The following is a 25,611-nucleotide window of genomic DNA, read 5'->3' as shown; positions in this document are numbered from 1 at the left end:
AGATAGATAGATAGATAGATAGATAGATAGAGGGCACAGGGTGAGTTGAAGATGAAGGGGTGATATCTGGAGAATAAAATTAAGGGGTGAGAGAGGATTATACTGAGAGAAGGAGAAAGGGAGAGGTAGAATGGGGTAAATTATGTCACATAAAACAGACAAGAAAAGTGTTTTACAGTGGAGGGAAGTGGAGGAAGGTGAGAGGGAATGAGTGAATATTATTCTCATAGGATTTGACTTAAGGAGGGAATAACATACACACTCAGTTGGGTATGGAAAGCTATCTTACCCTACAGGAAAATAGGAGGAAAGGCAGCGGGGGGGGGGGAATGATAGAGGGGAGGGCAGATTAGAGGAGGGGTAATCAGAAGCAAACACTTCTGAAGAGGGACCGGGTCAAAGATAGAATACAATAAACGGGGCAGGATAGGATGAAGGGAAATATAGTTAGTTTTTCACAACATGACTACTATGGAAGTGTTCTGAATGACTACACATGTATAACCTGTATCAAGTTGCTTGCCTTCTCAATGAGGGTGGATGGGAAGGGAGGGAGAGAGAAAATTTGGAACCCAAAGTTTTAAAAACAAATGTTAAAAAGTGTTTTCATATGCAACTGGGAAATAAGATATGCAGGTAATGGGGTATAGAAATCTATCTGGCCCTACAAGAAAATAGAAGTGGAAGGGGATAAGAGAAGTGGGGGAGACAGAAGGGAGGGCAGACTAAGGAAAGGGGTATTCAGAATGCATGCCATCTTGGGGTGGGGGGAGAGACGAGATGGAGAGAAAGTTTGAAACTCACAATCTTTTGGAAGTAAATGTTGAAAACTAAAAATAAATAAATTAATAAAAAATAAATAAAATAAAATTATATCTTATTAGATTAGGCTGATCTTTCTAACCTGTTTTCATCTAGCTTAATAGTTTTCCAGAATATAAAAATTTTTATAATACTCACTTTCATGAATAATTAGCAAATCCATTATTTTATACGAATTGTCATTACTTGACATTTTGGTTAGCATATATTCCTTCACTTAATTATTGCAAATTCTTAAGATTGATCATATTCATTTAGAATGGGCACAGCAGCTGGGCTAAAGTTTGCCAGATACCATCAATGAAGACAATATTTGTTATGCAGAGTAATAGTATAAATAAAAAGGTAAGGTTGGCAGAGGTTGTTAAACAATTTAAAATAACTATTGTCATGCACATTAGTCTTTACTTATTGAGAGTTTGGTGTCTTATCACAAGCATTCTCTTATTCAGAAGAATGTAATATCCACAGATTAAGATTTCATTTCATATTTCCTTCTTCATTTAATTCAGAAAAACATTTTATAAGACTGGGTCTAATACTACTACATACATAGAATGTGAACATTTTGGCCTGCTCTCTATTTTCTGTTTTTTAGTTTCCTTTAATAAAAAATTGCCCTAAACACCTTAGTGACTTCTTTTTTAAAAATTGTGTGTAATTAAGTCTCTTGTCAAAAGGTCTTTGACAGTTTAAATAAATTATATCCTCTGTTTTCCTCTTTATTTACTGCTTTGATGATTCCTCAGAGAAGTACAATAAATTAGGTTTAATTTTACTTTACAGAATTCAGGTCATATTTGCCTAAGTATTCAGAAATTCTTGCCCATATGATAAATTCCACTCACCTGTTCAGTATGAACTCAATAGTCTGTAGTTTCCAGGTTTCCTCTTAAACCTCTTTGTACAAATAAGAGTAGCAAAGAAACCCTGCCAGTACTGTGACCCAGTAGCTGTTAAATCACAGGTTCCCAAAATGGGTGATACCACCCTCTGGAGGTGTTGGAAGGATCCGGAGGGGCAGTAGTAGCTCAAGTGTAATTGAGGGGCATTGAATAAAAATAAGGGGTTGGTAGAAGGAAAGAAGAGAAGAGAAGAAAATTTTGAAAAACTGTTCGTACATGTTACATCTGTTATGTAACAGACTTAAAGTCATAGTGATTACATTATTTTCCAAATAAACATACAAAATACAAGTTATAACCAATCAATGGTCAAGTCTGCTGATAGGTCTTAACAAGAAAGTGTTGGCAGGCAAGCCTGTCATGCATTGTCGGGAAGTCCAGCATGCATCAGCAGGAATATGTGCATGTAATAATTTCATTATAGCATGATACTACATGGTTACATGATGCAATATTGGGTCATCAAAATTTCAGTGCAGGAAAATACCCACAAATTTACAATGTTATTTAATTTAAGATGCATAGTTTTTTAAAACAAATATTGATATTTTTTTGAAATGATGCAAATTTCAAAAAAAAAAAGTTAAAGTGTTAAAGAAAGTAGATTTTCAGGGGGGCGCTGGGTAATTTTTTTTTTGAAAAGGGGGAAGTAGGCCAAATAAGTTTGAGAACCTCTGTATTAAATGATAGGCATTTGTTTAAGGTAGCAGTTCTACATGTTTTCATTCAAGTTCTATCCAGTGAATGTCATTGGGTTTTGGTATGTTATCTACATCTCTTTCATCAATTAAGTAGATCCTTTATATTTAGCACTCTTGGATCTAGCACATTCAACCTCAGTACCAAAAGGTAACTTGGGAGTTGAAATTCTTTTCTTTGTTAGCTCTCTTTTTCTCCTGTTAGTGTAACTCTGGGTTACTTGAATGCTTATGATGTAAGCATTTGCTACAGCTACTTTTACCACTCCATATATGGCTTACAAGAGGGAGCAGCCTACTATGCGCTTAGATCACAACTCAGTTTTGTTGATGCTTAGAAGGATTTGTACACCCTCTGCCATTTTATATACCTGTGCCTGCTCACCTTCCTCTCTACCTATACCATTTGTCCCATTAGTCCCAGCCATATCTCTTTAAGATCAAATTTCTTTGCCTTACAGTTCCAAGACAGAAAAGAGTGCTCATAGACCAGAGCACAGGCCAGGAAAGGAGTAAACACCTCACCCTTGATCATAGCACCTTGGAAGAACTGAAAATTTACAGGTCCCTAGAAGTGTCTCTGAAAACAGCTGCACAAAACTCCTGAAGCATGGGACAGTACATTCTCCACACTGGAAGCAGACCCCTACCTTAACAAAGAGTTTATAACTCAAGTAATTGGCTAAGATCATGACCAAGCAGCACAGAAAGAGTTAGACTATATTATTTTACTTTGGTGACGAAGAAGATCAAAACATACAACCAGAAGAAGACAATGAAGTCAAAGCTCTTACATCCAAAGCCTCCAAGAAAAATATGAATTGGTACCAGGTCATGGAAGAGCTCAAAAAGAATTTTGAGAAGCAAGTAAGAGAAGTAGAGGAAAAACTGAGAGTGATGATAAAGGGGACCTAAAAAAATACTGAAGAAAATAACACCTTAAAAAATAGCCTAACCCAAATGGCAAAAGAGGTCCAAAAAGCCAATGAGGAAAAGAATGCCCTAAAAAGCAAAATTGGCATAATGTAAAAGGAAGTCCAAAAACTTACTGAAGAAAATACTTCCTTAAAAATTAGAATGGAGGAATTGGAAGCTAGTGACAATTTGAGAAATCAAGGCACTGTAACACTAATCCAAAGGAATGAAAAAATAGAAGAGAATGTGAAATATCTCATTGTTAAAACAACTGACCTAGAAAATAGATTCAGGAGAGAAAACTTAAAAATTATTGGACTGTCTGAAAGCCATGATCAAAAAAAGAGCCTAGACATCATCTTTCAAGAAATTATCAAGGAAAATTGTCCTGATATTTTAGAATCAGAGGGCACAATAGAAATGGAAAGAATCCACCAATCACCCCCTGAAAGAGATCCCCAAAGGAAAACTCCTAGGAATGTTGTAGCCAGATTCCAGAGTTCCCAGGTCAAGGAGAAGCAGCCAGAAGGAAACAATTCAAGTATTGTGGTAACACAATCAGGATAACACAAGATTTAGCAGCTTCTACATTAAGGGTCTGGAGGGCATGGAGTATAATATTCTGGAGGGCAAAGAAGATAGGACTACAACCTAGAATCACCTACCCAGCAAAACTGAGTATAATCCTTCAGGGTAAAAAATGGTCATTCAATGAAATAAGGGACTTTCAAGCATTCCTGTGGAAAAGACCAGAGCTAAATAGAAAATTTGACCTTCAAATACAAGACTCAAGTGAAACATGGAAGAGGTAAACAGGAAAGAGAAATCATAGGAGACTTATTAAGGTTGAACTGTTTACATTCTTGCAGGGAAAGATGATATTTGTAACTCATGAGTCCTTTGTCAGTATTAGGGTAGTGGGAGGGAAAAAATTATATGTATGTATAGATAGAGAGATAGAGGGCACAGGATGAGTTGAAGATGAAGGGGTGATATCTGGAAAATAAAATTAAGAGATGAGAGAGGATTATACTGGGAGAAGGAGAAAGGGAGATATAGAATGGGGTAAAATATCTCACATGAAACAGACAAGAAAAGGCTTTTACAGTGAAGGGGAAATGGGGGAAGGTGAGAGGGAATGAGTGAATCTTATTCTCATAGGATTTGGCTTAAGGATGGAATAACATACACAATGGGTTATGGAAATCTATTTTACCCTACAGGAAAATAAGGGGGGAAGGGGATAAGAGAGCAGGGAGTTGATAGAGGGGAGGGCAGATTGGGGGAGGGGATAATCAAAAGCAAACACTTCTGAGGAGGGACAGGGTCAAAAGAGAGAATAGAATAAATGGAGGGTAAGATAGGATGAAGGGAAAAATACTTACTTTTTCATAACAGGACTACTATGAAAGTGTTTTGCATGACTGCACATCTATAACCTGTATTGAGATGCTTGCCTTTTCAATGAGGGTGGGTGGGGAGGGAGGAAGGGAGAAAATTTGTAACCCAAAGTTTTAAAAACACATGTTAAAAATAAAAAAAAAATTTTTAAAAATCAAATTCCTTTGCCAAAATGTAATTTTCAGTCAATTAGTAAACTCTGCTTATCTACATAATTCTAGTCCCCATAAGTACAATTCAAATTAAACTTCCCCTAAAATGTATAGTTCTCATCTGGTTGGTGGCTACTATTTATGTCTTACCTTTGATATAGTTCCTAATTGAAAATTCTTAAGTGCTAAGCAGAGGCTCAGGTCACATCTCAAAAAAGCATCAAATGAAAAGCCTGAGGTTTGAATCCTGACTCTATTGCTGGGTGTACCTTGTAAAATCTGGCAAGTTACTTAATATTACCAAGTGTCAGTTTCCTCATCTATAAAATTGGCAATTGGATTGTATAACCTCTGTTGTCTCTGTCAGTTCTATAGCGATGATCTTTTAATCTATCCTAGTGGCCTCAGCAAGCCCAAGCCAGATGATTCATTAAAACCTTTTTGCTATAGACTTTTTATTATTGAGGAAATTTTTTTCACTGTCATCATGGAATGTTTGTTTCCATTGTTTCTCTACTTGAGTTCTTCCATTTCGTATATTTAAAGAAACTCTTATTATTGGCTTTTCGTTATTTCAGTCAAATCATGCCACCAGTTAGTCTCAACAAGTGAGGTGTTCATTGTTTATATGTTTCAGTAGTTACAAATGTAAAGTTCCAGTGCTTTAAGGATATATGATTGCAATGATGTGAGAGTTCTCTCCATATCTTAGTAGACAGCTTCATTAGCTGCTTTGCCATCCTTCCCCCAAACCCAAAAATTCATCTCATGGTGGCCAGTGTCTGAGCATTGAACATTAGGCTGATGCAAAGAGAACAAACCTGTAGTTCATTTCTAGTACTTATACTTTCTAGCCTCATAGAAATTGACAGAATTCTCACTCTTAGCATAGCCTTCAAAAATGTAATTCTTTTTACGTCCTGATGAAGAATTAGAAGGCACGAGAATGGAAGGACAAACCTTTAATACATGAGGATTCTTTCTGAAGATTCAGAAACTATTAAAAACTGTTTAGAAAGCCTCTAGTTTAGGATATGTAGATAAATTTATTGATTTTTTTGCTTGCTTTATCTGTACTACAAAGTTACAAGTCAAATATCCATTCAACTTTTTATTTTTAGATGACTTTGTTATTATGATGACCCTATTATTGGTTCCCATGTATTTTTCCCCTAGAATGTTAGAGATTCCAGGGATCTGAGAGAGTATCCATGTTAAAGAAAAGGTAGGATAAGATTTTTGACTAAAGAAGAAGGTAACTTCATTTAATAGAAATAGTATGTGTGAGAGTCTGTATATATCAGTGTAATTAAAATGTGTTTGACTCAATCCCCAAGCAACTTTCACTATGGTTATAAAAATCATTTTTTAAAAAAAGGATAGTGGAGTTAATATACTAGGGTAATAATTCTATAAAGATAATCAAAAATTATTTTAAAGACTTGTTATCTAAGTTGTGAGGGACACAGTTATAATTTACATGAGATATAAAGATTTTATGAGCCCAGAGCTACAAATAAAAATGCTACTTAGGATGGTGTGTGTGTGTCTGTTAGTCTTAATGAGAAGCAGCAATTTGGTTTGGCCCATGCTTTAGTGGTCCCGTCTGTAATCATCCCATGATCCTCTTCCAGATAACAGGTGAAGAGAAATGGCCTGCTTCTGATACAGGAAACAAACCAAAAAGTCATAAAAAGAAAAAGAAGGACCCTAACGAGCCTGAGAAGCCTGTATCATCCTATGCATTATTCTCCCGAGATACCCAGGCAGTCATCAAAGGCCAAAATCCAAATGCTACTTTTGGTGAGGTCTCTAAAATTGTAGCCTCAGTGTGGGAAGGTTTAGGAGAGGAGCAAAAACAGGTAAGAAGTGTTACAAAAGGAAGTGGGCATTAATTTGATTGTAGAAATTGGGTAAGCTGCAAAGAAATTGCTTCTAAGTGCTTTGAATGGCTTTTTCATTGGCTGGAATGAATGAGAGAAAATGGGCTACATCAGAATCACATGTTAGGAGACGTTCATATAATTTTATACCATTTTATTGCACTACTATATGTTACTTTCTTTGTTTCAAGGTATACATAGTACAATTACTTTTGAAAGGGACTTTATATGCCTTAGCCAGAATTATATCACTCCTTAGAGTTGCTGGTGTGATCATAAAGACTAAAAAATCCTCAGGGTGTTTTGAAAACTGTCCTTACCTCTCTTTAGCACTTACTGTTTGCTTATTTGTCATCAAAACCCAGCTTTGCTATTTGCTGAATTAACCTCAAGCTTAAGCTCTTCTACTATCACCCGCTCTCTAAAGACCACTCAGGTATGTTACCCAAACCCTTCTAGAACGTAGTCCACATTGGGTTAAGTGTGCAGTTTGTTTCATCATTTAATGCATCCCCTGGTATCACTGAATACTAGAGGGGAAGACCAAATGGGAAACTGCTTCTCAGTCATGTCCTGAGGTGTTTCAGGAGTCCTTAGGGAATAGTAGGGAATTAATTAGTGAGGTGGTCCTTGGAGTTACTCCCATCCCTTGACTGTGACCCAGTTTTGCCCCTTTTTCTAAACCTTGAACACGTTTACCATGGTCCTTCAACGACCAGACAAATTGGCATTCTTATTTAAACAATACAGCAGCTAACAAGAGATTTATTTACAATGAAGGGGGAATACACTGGCCATTGAAATGCTTAAAAATCTGCACCTTCATGATTTGGGGAATATGAACATCCCCTTAATGATGAGTTACTCTTACATTTGGTGCCTTTCCTCTTAGTTGACTTATAGACCACCACATTTTTTTCATCAGGTTCCTGAAATCATGTCAGAAGAAACAGAGAATTTGTGCCTGCTGCCTCCCTTAGAGTCTCGAAATGCCCATGTATTGTGAAAATTAACTCATTTGTGGAAACTGCTGCTGAGGTCACCCAGAGAACCTCCCCTACCTGCCCTCTTTTGTGTTTTAGAGAAATAGGGGCTGCAAATGTTGATATAGCCACCCTGAGAGATATCCAGTCCAAAGGGGTCCCTTTGATGGAAAAATAGAGAATTGTGTCTCTAAGTCATAAGCTGCCATAGAGTTCTATTAAAGGAGAGGAAAATACCCTGTAAGACAAACTTTCCAAGCATGTTACTTAAGCCAAGTTCAGAGGCAATGCAGACATTGCTTAAAGAAGAAATAATTGAATAAGTTAAATACATGTGTGTCCCTACATTCTCCAAAATATTGCTCTGATTTCTGACTAAATTTCTATCTTCCTGGGCAGTATTCAAAAATCAGGATTGTTATAGACCAATAATGTACAGAGTGTCCTCACATCGCTTCCTTAGGATATTCTTCTGTGGTATTGATGTATATAATAAAATAATGGTGCAGTAAATAGAATGCTGCACTTTGAGACAGGGAGTCTTCAGTTCAAATCCCATCTGACACTTCGCCATGGGCGAGATACTTAGCCTCTCTAAGCCTCAGTTTCCTCAGCTGTAAAATTAAGAAGTTGGACTTGAGATGGCCTCTAAGGTTTCTTCCAACTGTAAATGTGTGATCTTATGTTTCTGTCAGGAACTAGTCACTTTGCAATTTAAAACACAAACTGAAAAAACTTGAACTTTAGCTAATTTTCCTCTTTCTAATAGCAGCATCATTTTCAATTTTGGCAGGGCTTTTTTTTTCTTTTCTATTTTTGGAGTGGGAAGAGGAGGAAAAGGGATGCCAGGTGGCCTACAGGAGGTCATTTTTCCCTAAGACGTTCATAAACAAAAAGACTTTCAATTATCATGTTCTAATTCTACTTTTATATTTGAAATAAACCATAGCAACACTGCCTTTAAGAAGGAAGGTAAGCCTTCCCAATGTAGACATTCATTAAACAATAAAGACACAGAAGCAGTGTTAGAGGCCTCTTCATAAACCCATCACAGAGTCCTAGATAGAGAGCTAGAAAGGCTCTGCATGGTTTTCATACATGTATGATTACATGGCTTGCTCCACATTGTTTCTTGCATTTACTTTCTGATTCATTTATAAGTTACATATAATTAGACTGCCTTTTGTCTGTATCTTACTAGAGCTTGCTTTGGAGCATCCAGCTTATGAATCATAATTGAACCCTTGTGTTACTTAGATGGCACAACACATTAGGTATTGTGAAGCAAAAGCCTTTCAGAGTCCAGTTGGAGTGCTGCATGGGGGAAGGAAACAGATAGGAGAAATGGGATTTCTTATGCTTATTATTCTATTTTAGAAAAGCATCCTAAGACATGAATACGGAGACAAGGGATTAGCAGAAACTCTAAAGCCTACCTCCAAATGAAGAGGGTTTCATTCAGTTTCAGAAGCCGAGATCTTTGCCAGTAATAGTTTTATTGTTAAGCCCTTTTCCAAAGCCTCAGCCTCACCTTTTAATCTTATTCAAATGCACTTTCCTTCCTGGCCCCAAAAAGAACCTGGCTTCAGTTTGTCAGCCGGTCCCAGGAAAACCTTAAAGTTTTAGAAACTGCCTTATTTCCCTTTGAAAGCTCTCTTTATCACCCTTTGAAAGCAAACTTCCCCCCCTCTTGCAGTTCCCTTCATTATCTGTTCTCATTGTCTGTTCAAATCTCTCAGACATTCCAAATGGAAATTCCCACCTGGACCCTTATTATCTTTAACACCTCCCCCTTTAACTGGCCTCTCATTCCATTGTTTTGCCTTTCTGGCCATTTCTCACCCTTAATCCTAGGTAGGTGCCATGAGGTCCAGGACCCAGGAATTCTGTTCACCCCAGCTTGCTGGCCACTCCCATCCAGATCTCCCTAGGCCCTGCCTCCCCTCACCCCAAAGTACTTGGCCACTCCTAGATCCCTCCCACAGTCTTTCTGTACTTAAGATTCACCTTTGCCCCCATTCTGGGCTGAGAACCTCTCACACCTAGAGGCTGAGACTCTCAAGCCCACTCATCCTCACAGGCATGACCTGGCCTATATGTGATTTATCTTTAATAAACTTTTTGTCTGGCTAAAAGAAGATCTGGGTTGAATTCTTTCAGGCAGATCTGCGCTGCGATCTGGGGCTTTTTCCCAGCACCCCAAAACCTCCCGTGATCTTGGGGTGCCTCTGTGCATCTAGGAGCACCCTAAAACCCCCCACCTCTTCACAAATAGGAAGCTGTTTTTATGTTACTGCCTACTTCCCAACACTGTTAGGGGAGGAAAGTGCTTGTTAAACTTTAAAGGACCAGGGAAGTGAGAAGTCTTACAACAGGCACCTTGGCATTGTTTTTATTTATTTATCTCCATTAAAATGGTCCAGTGCTCCCTTTTCCACCTGGCAAAGGGACTTGCTTAAGCAGGGATGGTGAGATTTGCCTGAGGAGAAATTAAAAGGAACAATGACTCTCTTTTCTACAACTATAGAAAACACTACAAATAGGCCCAGCCCATCTTGGGGAACAGAATGAGGCCAGGGAGATGAAACCAGCTCGTAATTCCTAGAAGCAGTATCCTGCATGTGGAAGACCAGGGCTCTCTTCACAGGAGATAGCCCTCCTGGAGCTTGAAAGAACTCCCAACAGAGTCAAGGTATTTGCCTAGTTTTTACATTTCAGCATCATGAGAATTTCAGCAAAATATCCATAAGTGTTTTTATTGGTGTATTACCACCTGTTCATTCCCTTTATGTTGACTCACTGTGCCAGCATAATGTAATATCCATGTTTCAAACTAAATTAATTCTACTTTGCCCTCTTTTAATATTCAAATTGGAGAGCATACAATACTGTTATTTATTTTTAAAGGAATTTCACTGGAGATTTTAGAGGCAGGCTGTTAAGCCCCAAAATTTAGGACAAATGTGCATGTTAGAAAACAAAGTCTCCAGATGCAATTGACATCTTACAGGTGACTGGTTCAAATGGGAGGCTAGGATTCCATGGACTATAGTTGTGCATAACTCCTGTTGTCCTGATAACCCACAACTATGAACAGCTACAAATGTAAACACAAACTGGGGAAAATGGACAAAATTATTGATAATTTATTGGGGACTTAGAAGATTACAATATTTAAGAAAAACTAGCTATTAGGGAGATAACAATTGAATGTTTTCTTGACTGTACATGAAATCATGACTAATAGAGTTGCCATGTGTTTATATCACATGTTCCTTCTTTGGGAAGTGTGGGAGGAAAAAAGAAGCCATGGAGAATGGCAGGTCTTTATTTTCAGGATCCATGGTTAGTTAAGGAGAGTCTCTCTCTCTCTCCATATATATATATATAGATATAGATATATACATATATATAGATATATAGATATATATACATATAGATATAGATATAGATATATACACACACACACATATACAGATATATACACACATACATCTATATGTATAGTACATGTGTGTATACATATATGTATATATACATGTATTTGTACATATATTGGTATATATTCTATGTTTTACACACACATAAACATACACACACACACACATATTGATTTGGGTCACTGTGACTCAAGTTCTGTACAAAGAAGGAATTCAAAGGAAAGCAGAAAGAAGAGATCAAATCTTCTGAGGGACACAAAACTACACATACACACACACACACACACACACACACACACACACACATACATGCACATATACAATTCTTCCCAAAGCTATTTGAAAAAATATAGCTATCAAATCAGAAATATCTTCATTTTAATACTTTAGAAAATGGTGCTGACTCTGGAGTGGGAACAGAATTGTGTTGAGGAGTCCAGCTGGAGGTTTTAAATGCTAATGAATTGTAAGACAATAGATAGAGCTCATTTCAGTAAGCTAGTATATTGTCTTTTTTTTTTAAAGAAGGCACCAGATGGGAAGAGTAATATAAAACAAGTTATCATTGTGATGTTGTTCTTTGCTATTTATTTTTCACTGACTAAAAACTATAGCAGGAAAAAGAGAAACTCAACTATGTCCCTTCTTTTGAAGCTAATGCTTCATTGGATTTCCAGCAATCCTTAGCATCTTTTTTAAAAAATGAAATTCCAATTAAATCTTTTATCTAAGTATTCTTGAATTCTTTTCTACTGCTTCTCTCAATATAGATCCCATGTGCACTGGCTACTGTGAAGCTCAAACTAAGCCTATTAAATAAGAGTCCCTCTGGCTTTAAAGCAGACAAGAATGGTCCAAATAGCTATAAAGGGCACTCAGGTCATTTCCAGCCAAGTCAAAGTAGCTCTTAAATGGAAAAGGAAAGTCACTTTAAATCAGAACCAGATGTAAATGTACTAAATGAACCTTAAGTTCCTAATTGGAGACACAGTAAGGCTGTAATACATTTAGCAAATTACATACAAAATGTTCTTGTTTACATTACATTAAATGGCTTTAAAGTTTTAACCAAAGAGCTAAAGAAACTTGCTATTATGCTAAAAATGAAATGGAATGCCCATTCAGAGTTTGTTATATTTGGAAGGGACAACAACCTATGTGTGTGTATGTGTGTGTAAAAGGGGAAGAGAGAGAGACAGAGAAGGAGAGAGAGAGAAACAGAAAGAGAGAGAGAGATTTGCCTTATGGTGGAAAAGGAAGATAGATTTACCTTGGGCTCTTAGGCTCCAAGCACTTGCAAACCAAGTATTTGAGTACTGTAACATATACCTTCTTTCATGCTGCATAATTCATATCTAGCAATATTAGCCATAGATGTTCAGCTCACTAGCAACACCTCAGTATTTTTTCTCAGTATTTATTTTTATGTTTGATGCCTCATGAAATTCCTGTTAATTTGTTTATATAAGAGCTGATCTGAAGCAAATGGGAAGAATTAAATTTCCAACTCATTCCTTACTGCCAATTTGTCCTCTTCCTATGGTAAGAGTGGCAAGTGTAAATAGTTAATTTGCTGCAATTATGAGCCTGTCCTGCTAAATTAGGGACAGCACTGATATGAAGAACCAGAATTATACTTATTAGGCAGCTGACATCCTCTGAGCTGACAAAATCAAATCATTGACTTATGTGGCAAATTAATAAAGGCAAACTGAGATATATGGCTCTAAGCAAAATCAGTTTATTAACAGTTATGTGTATAACTATTAACAAAGGAAGTCAAACTGGCAACCTCAGTAAAGCCACTGAACCCCAATGAGAAGGAAGGTATCCTCTTTATTGACACACAACAAAGAAAGAGTCTTGGTAGGTATGGAGAAAAAGTGGAAAGCTGTAGGGTTAGGGCCAGTACATTACAATTGGCTATATTAAAAGAGTTGGGCTGGCATTTACATGAGGCTAATCACCACTTTTCTCTGACAGTTAAAGAATGTTAATTGTTTTATGGGACCCGTTTCCATCTTGTAGTCTTTGCTAGGGATTCAAAACTACCAGACTTCCTGTCTCCTTGGAAGAAGTAGACTCCCCTAATTTTACAGGGACAGGAAAGGACTGTGATTTATCTTTTGGGGATGGTACCAAGTTAATTCATTGTGCATAAAGATAGCAAACAGATGTCCTGAAAGTATTTCAGAGCCTCCTAATATGAGAGAGAACAACTTTTCTTTTCATTGTAACTTCAGACTTGGTCAGAGGGAAAGCCTAATTCGTGAAGTCAACCCAAAAACATAGAAAGGGGACTTTAGCAGATACAGAATCCATTACAATATGAAACTGATACAGTATAGAATCAAATACATAGGAAAAATAATTTGAATTTTTCAAACTCTTGTTTGATTCTTGGGAGGCCATGCCTCCCATAAATCACTTAGTCTGATTAAAGTTACAAATCAAAGTAGAGTAATGTTTTGTAAAGCAATGATTTTAAAAACAAAAATGGTTTGGCTTAGCATCTCTGTTGGAATTCTAGCTGCTTTCTCTAATGCTGCAATGCCAGTACATGGGAATAGGCTAAAGAAATTTTATCCCCAACATTCCACTTTAATGGGACTAATTTCAGAGGGGATGTCCCCCAAACCATAAGGTTTAATCTTATAACAATTCACCCCTTGCCTTCTGAGACCACCAGTGACTGACACATTTGCAAACTACAGTAAGAGCAGTCCCTTTTCATAAGTAGGCCTTACAGACACAGTGATTCATGAAGAAACAAGAGAGAAGGGTGACCCCATTCCCAATGTCCATTTTATTAGAACTTCATATCTTAAGGCTCAGATGTCTTATGTGGTAATTTGGTTTCTGAAAACACTTTGGGCATTCTGGAATGGGTCTGATCTCAGAGAAGCTCTGAAGGGAGCTTGTAGAAGATCGATTACTCTGGTTCAGGTTACCTATGGAGATTCTTAGATATTTCTGTTAACATCGCCCAGGAACTAGACTCAATATAATTTAGTACAGCCTTTTAAATTTTACTTTTCCAAAAACTAGTTCATGTTATGAAAACCAGCTCAGACCTTATGGTTTTAATCCTGTTAACAAAAGGGTTGTAAGAAAAACATCAAATTAGGAACTTTTAGTTAATTCATTTGAAATTTCAGAGAATTTAAGTTTTTACTGCTGTTTCTATCTTTATCTAAACTCTGTACCTTGGGGGCAGCTAGGTGGCGTAGTGGATAGAGCACTGGCCCTGAAGTCAGGAGGACTTGAGTTCAAATGTGACTCAGACCTGACACTCACTAGCTGTTCGACCCTGGGCAAGTCACTTTACCCCAATTGCCTGAAAAGAAAATAAAATTAAAATAAAATAAACTCTATACCTGATGTAGATGCTGCCAACAACAGGCTGAAGGAAGAATCTTAGGAAGAATATGCAAGGATTTCACTTGTAAAATGAGCCCTTCTTGTTAAAGATTTAATATTTACCAAAGTAGACACGTAAACCAAAGTTGTGTGCTTTTCTAAATTGGCATTGACTTTATTCTCATTTAACTTTTTAAGACTAGCATTCATTTATTTCATTTTTAATTTCAAATTAAAGCCTCAGAAATGGAAAGTAGCAGTTTTACTACTTATAAGTGTCCTGTTACGTAAGTTAGCAAATTGTTCTGTTGATATATTTAAGAAATTCAAATAATGACTGAGAAATCAAAGACTGAACATCTTAAAGTATGACAGCATAAGTTAGAACTCTGAAAACCTTTTAAATTTAGTGAGTTTTTTTTAAAAACAAAAAACAAAACAAACAGAAAATACTTTTTTTGTGTAGAGGGTGACCAGTACATACATACATATGTATGTACATATATATGCACATACATACACATACATACATACACCTATATATACATATATAGGTATATGTATATCTATCTATCTAGGTATCTCTGTAAACCCAGTTTTTAGAACATGCTCAAAACTTTTATATCCCATTGAACTCATTTACATTTGACATATATAATCATTTGATCTTACTGCTTTCTCAAAATTTTCCACTCTAGCTAACCAGCTAATTCCCTTCTCAGGAGGATGAGAAACATTAGGAATCTAATCCTAAACATGAATATATCGCAGTCAGTACTCTTTGTAAGTAAAAAAATGCTTATTTAACTTCAGTTGTAACAGACAACAAAACACTTGGGATGGGCTGTGTAAATATACTAAGTACATAATCTCACATTGTATGCAGAGAGCAGTGTACATCTCAAACTAGCAGTCTATGTGTAAATTGCTTGCACTTTAGGACATGCCCCACATACAGATGTTAATCCCAAACTAAATAATAAACCTAAGTAAAATTGGATTTCTCTTTGAGGTAACACAAGATAGTCTTTAAGTTATTGTCCTCAAAGATAACTAATTGCACTGAAATTATTTTCCTTATCACCAAACAGAAGATGTTTCTGATTTTAACCTTACTAATTAATATATTTATATCTTTGTCCCACAAACTTATTCATCTTTGGCTAATTATTCCCATAACATTGAGATATTTCAAGGACCTTATCTTACACCTGACCTGTTGTTTGTCCTTCATGTTCAAAGAGGACCAAAATGACATCTTGATGGTGAGATCCACCTGCAATTGTCTGGTTGTGACTGATAATAACAGTATGAACTAAGAAGGCTCTAGCACAGGTTAGGCACAAATAATCTGTACAACCATTTGGTAGGGAAATGTCTCTAAATTTACACATCTCGGGGCAGCTAGAGGGCGCAGTAGATAGAGCTCTATTCCGGAGGATGTGAGTTCAAATGTGGCCTCAGACACATAACATTTACTAGCTGTGTGACCCTGGTTAATTCACTTAACCCCATTGCCTAGCCAAAATAAATAAATAAATAAACGTACACATCTCATGTTACTTCTGAACTACCACAATTCTGCTTTGTTCGTATAGCACAGCAACTACTTTGATGTAGACATGTCATGCTAGACAATCCTGTGCCTTTATGTTCCATGTCTCACACCTGATTGCACAGTTATTCAGAGAGAGAAAGAGTGTCCTTGTTATCGCTTATGACCACCATGGGAGTGCTGACTTCATAAAATATTCTTTTAGGAAAACATGCATTTGGCATTCAAAAAATGTGGCCAGCCCATCATAGTTGTGCTCTCTGCAGTAGAATTGTAATGCTTGGCAGTTTAGCTCAAGAAAGGATCTCAGTGTCCAGTAACTTTACCTGTTAGGTGATCTTCAGAATCTTCCTAAGACAATTCAAATGGAAGTGGTTTGATTTTCTGGCCTGGCCTTGGTAGATTTTTTTGATTTCACAGGCATACAACAGTGAGGTCAACACAATGGCTCTGCAGACCTTCAGTTCGGTAGGCAGTCTTTTCTTTCCCACACTTTGTTTTAGAGCCTCTAAATACAGAGCTGGCTCTGGCAATGTGTGCATCAACCTTATCAGCTAAGTTTACATCCCAGAAAAGTATACTGCCAAGATAGGTGAACTTATCCACATCCCTCGGTATTTCTCCACTTGCTGTAAGCAATTATTCCATATATGGATGGCACAGTGCTGGCTGGTGGACAACCTGTATTTTCTTTGTGTTAATTGTCAGGCCAAAATTAGCACAAGTGGCAGAGAATTGATGAATACTTTGTCCATCTCAGCCTCAGGGGCTAGACTGAGTGCACAGTCACGTGCACTCTCCACTTTAGTCATCACTTATGTCCTTCTTAAGTTAAATAATTTACTGTCAGTGCAGTAGCTTACTTTGATACTGTTTTTGTCCTCATTGAAGGTGTCTGACAACATAGCCAAAAATACCAAACCATTGAAACAAAATGTTCACATTTACGTATTCTGCCAGGGAAGTTTTCATTTGCTTGGGGTAGATACCCTAACTTACTGACAGGTTTGAGGTCTGTCAGTTAACCTCCAACTGGGTTAGCCCATTTGCTAAGATGGTTTTACTGGGGTTCGGCTGTTGTGCATGCTATAGCTTCTTGGAGCCACAGGTGAGAGCTGGGTGTCAGGTGGACACAAAGGGTGGATGAGTAGCCTTGAAAAGGGCTTAGCAGCCCTCACACCAGAGGTACTAGTCCTCCTTGAATACCCCATATAATACCCTATTAAACTATTAATAGGTAGATGACAGGTTCAAAAACTCATTTACTTACTTTTATAAGATATGAAATCTTACTACAAATTTAGCTTAAAAAATAGTGGGATCTTTCATAATTGCATCCTATTATATTAACTCAGAGGTGTTGGGGTCTTGGTATAAGAAGATTCATTATATTAAAAAAAATTACAGCTTTACCTGCACTGGTTAAAGACATTTGTTGTGAAAGAAATAAGCAGGGACATGATTCTAACTGCATCAAAACTGGTCCTCCAAGCTTAAGCCTAAGTCCTTTGTGTTCAAAGAGGACCAAAATGACATCGTGATGGGATCTACAGTTGTCTGACTGTGACTGATAATAACAATATGAACTAGGAAGGCTCTACCACAGGGTAGGCACAAACACAGGTATAATAGGATAAAGCAGCCTTAGTTTTGTTTGTTTTCAGGTAAGAGTTGGATTTTACTCTTTGGAACAGCCAGTCATTCACAGGTCACTTAGCCAGGCTTAGGTTCCTGTTCAAATGTAAATAACACAGTGGGGAAACTGAGTCAAGAGGCTCCTACCTTAGGCGACACCAAAGTTCTCTTCTCAACCTTTGCTGGGCACAGACATCTATCAGACTGGACTCCCTTGGAAGAGCTAGTGGCATTTCCTTTGAATGGTAGATTACTGACTTAATGATTATGCAGAATTTTATACTTGAATTCAAAACTCAGAGCAAACCAGATTACAATCCCATGAGATTTCACCTCAAATACCAAAATTTCACTAATCATACCTTACATACAGTTATTAATACTCTTATGTTGTTGCAATAAATTAGCAATTAACATTTACCAGACCTTACAACTACCTCAAAAATTACATTCAACATCTTTTTCTTCTTCTTATCCCCTATTTTAAACTCATTCTGGTATCAAAATTAATTATTAGAAATGAAAATCATTACATTATGGAATTTTACATAGATGAATATATGATTATATAGTGAATATATGATCATTCATTTTAAAAAAAGAAAGAAAGAAAAACACTGGCTAATTACTTTAAATCTCCAAACTGATAACTATCTCTTAAGGTATTGCATATTAATCCCTTAAGCAAAATTAAGTATCTAATACTGGTGTCTGTTAAGACTAAGTTAGTTTCAAGATGTATCTTCAGCATATACTATTCCAGGTCTAACTTCATAATTTTCATAATCACAAGTCATCACATAAATCACTGCTATACTGTAAACAACCTTATAAATCCTCTCCCCTTTATCAAGGAGTATTTGTAATGCAAGAAGGGAATCTAATTTTCTCAGTAAACCAATTCACAAGTTCTTTAACAGGGCAGATACAATTTTATGACCTTGCTCAAGCAGAGGGTCCCAAGAAACTTGGCAAGTTTACAAATAAGGAGTTTTTTATAAGGTCTCTTTCCCTCTCTGTTTTCCTTTTCCACAACATAACTAATTATCATTTTTCCTTTTTAAAATGTACCAAATGTTTCATAGGTTTTAACATCGTGACAATAGTGTCCTATAAGTTAATTAATAATTTCATAGTATCCAAATCAAAAGGAGTTAAATTCTCCAATAACAAAATCTTATTATCCTCTTAATAGCATTTCTTATGCAGTAGTTTCCCAGAATTTACAATACAAGAAAATACAAAGCACAATCATAACATTCACAGTATCATGAATTTGAAGCATGAAACATAATTTATTACTAGTCAAATGGCATCAAATCATTCAAATGCATTTCCCAATTATCTTACATAGAAAACCATTCATCTTGTCACCTTTGGCATTTTAAACTAACCACACCAAAAACCCAGTGCAGCACTCAATTAAAGAAATAACTATAACTAATGCTTGTAAAGTGCTTATAATATACTAGGTCTTATGTTCACTTTGTAATCATGTGCTTCTTGTAACAAGCCTGGGAGGTGGGTGCTGTTTTTATCCCCTTTACAGATTACTAAACTGAGATAAACAAAGGTAAGGTAATTTGCTTAAGGACACATGGCTAATAAATTTCTTAAAGCCAAATAACAACTATCGTTTGTAATAGGTTCTGATTTACCACAATTATCTTATTTAGTTTCAGAACAAAATTTCACCCAAATTAAATTTGGATTTTTAATCAATAGTGGCAACATTTAAAACTTAAAAAAAAAATTTCCCCCAAGGGTCATTACTTGGTAGTACCTCAAAATTTAGAGCCCATTCCTTTTGATTAGCATGTGTTCAAAATTTTGGGGGGTAATCAGTCCTATTTTATGAGTCATGGCACCCCTGTACTGCATAATACAGTTTCCTCATATGATTGTTTCCAACCCTCAGCTAGCTTACTTAGAGTTATTTTAAATAAGCAGCTGTTTCTAAATTTCACATTGTTCTAGTTGAGCAAAATGTAAAATGTACTATAGCATTAAAACAAAAAATTTCACCAAATTATATGGTACATGATTAAATATCAAATTTTTGTCCAAAGCAGTTTAAGTTTTAGTCCTAAGTGAATTTATCTTAGAAAACCAGGATTCAAGCAAACTGTAAAACCTCTGATTGGAGAAACTAAGATAAACAATTAACTTGATTTGTGATTTTTGCTGACATTTATGTAGCAATCTGAAAAATAACAGTAGCAGTTTTCATTAAAATAAAACCTATAAGATTTGTCAAAACATTTTATATAATTGTCTCTTAGAATCATTATTTCATCCATTTCACAGATTAGCATACAGATATAGGGGCAAATACATCTTACTATAGATCAGATCACATAATTTATAAATTCTATCAAATTATTAAAATGTCTAAGACCATACTACTAAAATACCTAGCTTTAATTTTTATCTATCTTTCAGAGAGAATGGTTAACGATACCTAATTTTTCTTAATTACTTTAATGTTATTTTAATATATTGCTCATATTACAAATTCCTCTAAAATGATAACTTTGTTTCCGTGTAAGTTATTCCCTATATAGTATAGTAGTATTTATAGCTGGCTATGAATAACTTCTGTAAAGATGTGTCAGATACCTTTTTTAAATTCAAACTACAGTTAAAGATAGAACTCTTTGAATCAAGTTTGGGTATGTCCTCCCAACTGGCAATATTTTAAGTGCCATGGGTTTTATACCTGATGGGTGACTCAGAACTGCAGAAGAATGCAAACTTTTAATTTGTATTGTTTACTCAATGTAATTTGTTATCAACAGTTTAGTAATTTTCAGAAGTAATGATCAAATAATGCTTGATAACAATTAAATCTTTAACAAAAAAAAAAAACTTCTGCACAGTTAACCCTCAGTACAGTCAAGTCAGAGCCATGGTACCTGACTTGTTAATTAACAATGAGATTTTACCTGACTGAACTGAAGTAAGTAATTATCTATTTAAAAATACATCCAATTTAATTTCTGATAGCCTTATAGCATTCTGTATAACAAATAATTTTACAATATTTGATTTAGAATCAACATTAATATAATGGCATCATCCTCTTATATCCTATTAAATTATCAATAAGGCTTAAACAATCTGATCCCACTCTGAAACTCCCCAGTTCATGATCTATTAGTATCTCAGATACAATACCCTTTTAATGTAAGAAAAATCTAAAAACATAACTTATTTCCAATCAATTATTCAATTGTTAAATCATTTTTGACACTCTTTAGTGATCACATATAAGACCAGTATAGAGCATTCTTGATTCAATTATAACCTATATAGAAGTCTAATGATGTAATTCCTAAATATACTTTCCTTATGTCAAATATTGGGTGACAACATAAAAAGCATTTCTCATGCCACCCTAGATAGTGCTTGTAAAAATACTTCTTAGCACTGTTGTAAAGTCTAGCATAAAATAAACTAGGAGACTCATTGTCTTCCTGGATGGGCTTGGTCCTTCTATGCTCTTTTTGTGCCAATTAGGGCAGAAAAATACAAATACCATTTGATCTCTGGCAGGGACTGATTTACAAAAGTAAAATTGATAATTTCTGCATCACATGGTTTGAGTGGATCTAACCCTAAATTCTGCCTAGTACTTCTGTATCCTTTTAATTTGAGTGGGAGAAGGGAAACACCTAGAGAAAGACATCCATTGCTTATCTCAGATCTATTTATGTGCTCCTATTTCATACTTTTCCTTAAAACAAATTTCTACAGAATGTTACCCTGAAATTCACTTAGATATTTTATCATTTCTAAAAGCATTCAAACCACAATTTGGTAACTTAAAGTAGAGAAATTACATTTAAGTCTCTGATTAGTCTCTAATTGGTTTATGATGCCATAAATTCCCTACAGACTACTTCTTATCTGTGTCTCTTGTCTGTTTTCTAACTTGTCCAAAGTCAGGAGGCAAAGAGACTATCGCTTTAAAATTTAGAAAACTTCTTGGCTTAGATCTGGGTCAAAGAAAAATTTCAATAAACATGAGGATTCAAATTCACTAGGGCTTCAATAGAAGTCTCTGCTTCTCCCTTATGGGTTGAATTTTACCTTTCCTACTCAGGTGAGGTACTTTTCAATCTGGAGAAGTTAAGAGGCTTAGATTCTTAAAATCTAGCCACTGCTCACATTCTTAAAGTCTAGCCAATAGCCAATAGAGTCTGCCCAATATGATGGATGTTCTAATAAACCTTGTCTTTGGCTGAAAAAAAAAAAAGATGAGGAGCAGATCCACACCCAGAGAAAGAACTACAGAGTCTGAATGCAGATCGCAGCATACTATTTCCTTTTTTTTTCTTTTGTTTTGTTTCTTCTTTCTTGTGGTTCCTCCTATTGGTTCTATTTCTTTTTTACAACGTGACTAATGTGAAAATATGCTTAATATGAATGTATATGTAGAGCCTATAGCAGATTGTACACCATCTTGCGGAGGAGGGAGGAAAAGGAGGGGGAGAAAATTAAAACTCAAAAGCTTATGGAAGTGACTGTTGAAAACTAAAAATAAGTAAATTAATAATAATAAAGAAATGACAAGTAGGATGATTTCAGAAAAACCTGGAAAGACTTACATGAACTGATGCAAAGTGAACAGAACCAGGAGAACGTTGTACACAGTAACAGCAATATTGTACAATGATAAACTGTAAATGACTTAGCTATTCTCAGCAATACAATAATCCAAGACAATTCCGGGAGACTAATGATGCAGCGTACTATCCACCTTCAGAGAAAGAACTTATATTGTTTGAATACAGACTGAAGCATGCTATTTTTCACTTTCATTTTTTTCTTTTATTTGAAAATTATTAATATGGGAACATTTTACATGATGCATATGTATAACCTCTATCTGCTTACTGTGGAGGCGGGGGAGAGGGAGGATAGAATTTGGAGCTCAAAACTTAAAAAAAAAAACCCAAATGTTAAAAAATTGGTTTAACATGTAATTGGGGGAAATATATATATATATGTGTATATATATATATATATATATATACACACACACATACATACATATATATATATACACACACACACATACATATATATATAAAGAAGTTAAAATCTTTTATCAGATAAATTTCCAATTAAGATATTTGGGTGGCTAGTAGAGATCCTTTCCAAGGTTTTTATCCTTTCTCAGGAATTCATCCTGAGGAGCCACGTGGTGTTGCTGAATAGCCTACTTGCTGGCCTGGTGCTCAGTTCATAGATCTTAATAAGGATTCAGAAATTCCTAGCAGGAGTCATCTGAAAGTTCATAGTGTTCAAATTGGTAACTTTAGTGCCAGAATGGGTAGTCAGATAACAGTTAAGAAAATGGCTGATTGATACTTTTCGTCATAAGTGTGTCCCTCCTGAGAGGACTCAGATTTCTCCTGCTAACCCTTGCTTTCTACCTCTGGGTTCACAGTGCCACATTTCCCTGGCTTAAGTGCGGCTGCCAGTAGGTTCAATCTTTTTGTCCAGGGACCCAGTTTATGAACTAATAAAGGAAAGTATTAGGGCCAGACCTAGAGACTGTCTCTCTCTTCTTAAATGAATCAAAGAGATGTTGTCATATAGCAAATATTAAACACTAATGATGACTTACAAATATCAAGACACTAATGATAACACTTAAAATATCAAAAGATAATAATGCTATTCCCAGTTTCACCACAAGATGTCTCCAGAGACCATTCTATCATGTCTCTTTACCCTTCACATAAACAGTATTCCTAGGTTGATCTGGTCCTGGGAAGAAAACAGCTTTATTTACATAAGAAAATTGACATAATGAAATTAAACACTAGTAATGAAACACTGAAGAGAATCAGTGTGCACACATTAGAAATCTTTTCTTTAGGCCAATATTGGGATTTAAGCTAATTTATGTGTTTTAGTTATCTTTCTCTCTAACTAGGAAGACAGACTAGCAGGGCTAGGAAGACAAGGCTTCCCCAATTTTTCACAGGCTCTGAAGACCTTTGGTTGGTGTGCACTCTCCCTGATCATCCCCCAATGTCAATCGAGGGTCATTCTTGAGGGAAAAAATTCCTTCAGGGTATTGTCCTTAAGAAATCCCTTCCAGGCTTTATATTGGAAATTAATATTTAAAAAAAGAGAGAGATAAGTAAGGAAACTATATCAGTATGCACCAAGTGGTATAGCACCTAAATTTTTGAAGAAGCTGAATGATTTACAGGAAGAAATAGATAATAAAACTATACTAGTGAGGGATCTCAATTTTCCCCTCTCAGAACTAGATAAATCTAACCAAAAAATAAGAAAGAAGTTAAGGAAGTGAATAAAATTCTGAAAAAGTTAGAGATGATAGATCTCTGGAGAAAATTGAATGGGAAGAGAAAGGAATATATCTTTTTCTCAGCAGTACATGGCACTTACACAAAAATTGACTATATATTAGGACATAAAAACTTCACAACCAAATGCAGAAAAGCAGAAATAGTAAATGCATGCTTTTCAGATCATAATGCAACAGAAATTGCATTCAATAATGGACAAAGGAAAATGATTAAAAATTAATTGGAAATTAAATATTCTAATCCTAAAAATTAAGTGAGTCAAAAAGCAAATAATAGAAAAAACAGATAATTTCATTAAAGAAAATGACAACAATGAGCCAACATACCAAAATTTATGGGATGCTGCCAAAGCAGTACTTAGGGGAAACTTTATATCTCTAATTGCTTACATCAATAAAAGAAGAGAAAAAGCAGATCAATGAATTGGACATGCAACTAGAAAAACCAGAAAAACAATAAATTAAAAATCCCCAAACACCAAATTGGAAATCCTGAAAATCAAATGAGAAATTAATAAAATTAAAAGAAAACCATTGAACTAATAAATAAAACTAGAAGGTGGTTTTATGAAAAACCAATAAAATAGATAAACCATTGGTTAATTTGATTTTAGAAAGGAAAGAAGGGGCAGGTAGGTTGTGCAGTGGTTAGAGCACTGACCCTGGAGTCAGGAGGACCTGAGTTGGAATCCGGCCTAAAAAAACTCAACTCTTACTACCTGTGTGACCCTTAGCCCCGACTGCCTCACCAAAAAAGAAAAAAAAAAAGGAAAGAAGAAAACCAAATTACTACTATCAAAAACGAAAGGGCTGGGGCAGCTAGGTGATGCAGTGGATAGAGCACCGGCCCTGAAGCCAGGAGCACCTGAATTCAAATCCAGCCTCAGACCAAACACTTGACACATACTGGCTGTGTGACCTTGGGCAAGTCACTTAACCCCAATTGCCTGACTAAAAAAACAAAAAAAAAACAAAAAACAAACAAAAAAAAAACGAAAGGGGTGAATTCACCACCAATGAAGAGGAAATTAAGACAATTGTTAGGAGCTATTTTGTATAATTGTATGCCAATAAATTTGACAATCTAAATGAAATAGATGAATATTTATGAAAATATATATTACCCAGATTTAACAGAAGAAACAAAATACTTAAATAACCCAATCTTAGAAAAAGAAATTGAACAATCTATCAGTGAACTTCCTAAGAAAAAAATCCTCAGGACCAGATGGATTCACAAATAAATTCTACCAAACATTTAAAGAATATTTAATCTCAATACTATATAGACTATTTGGAAAAATAGTCAAAGGAGTCCTACCAAATTCCTTTTATGACACAAATATGGTGCTGATATCTAAACCAGGAAGACCCACAACAGAAAAAATTGTAGACCGGTTTCCCTGATAAATATTGATGCAAAAATTTTAAATAAAATATTAGCCAAGAGATTATGGCAATATATCACAAGGATCGTGTACTATGAGCAGGTGGGATTTATACCAGGAATTCA

The 25,611-nt window shown here is 35.7% G+C and overlaps 1 protein-coding gene across 1 annotated transcript in view; it reads left to right on the top strand.

Moving 5' to 3' along the window:
• Positions 1–25,611, top strand: part of LOC114053998 (thymocyte selection-associated high mobility group box protein TOX-like) — a 60,724-nt gene that overhangs the window by 8,702 nt on the left and 26,411 nt on the right. Inside the window, 1 exon segment of the mRNA XM_027877096.1 lies at positions 6,528–6,755. Within this exon segment, the coding sequence (XP_027732897.1) occupies positions 6,528–6,755 (228 nt within the window).

The sequence above is a fragment of the Vombatus ursinus genome, unplaced genomic scaffold (genome assembly GCF_900497805.2).
Source record: "Vombatus ursinus unplaced genomic scaffold, bare-nosed wombat genome assembly UNPS02014812.1, whole genome shotgun sequence".
Taxonomy (NCBI): Eukaryota; Metazoa; Chordata; class Mammalia; order Diprotodontia; family Vombatidae; genus Vombatus; species Vombatus ursinus.
This window is presented reverse-complemented; position numbering and strand designations above follow the sequence as displayed.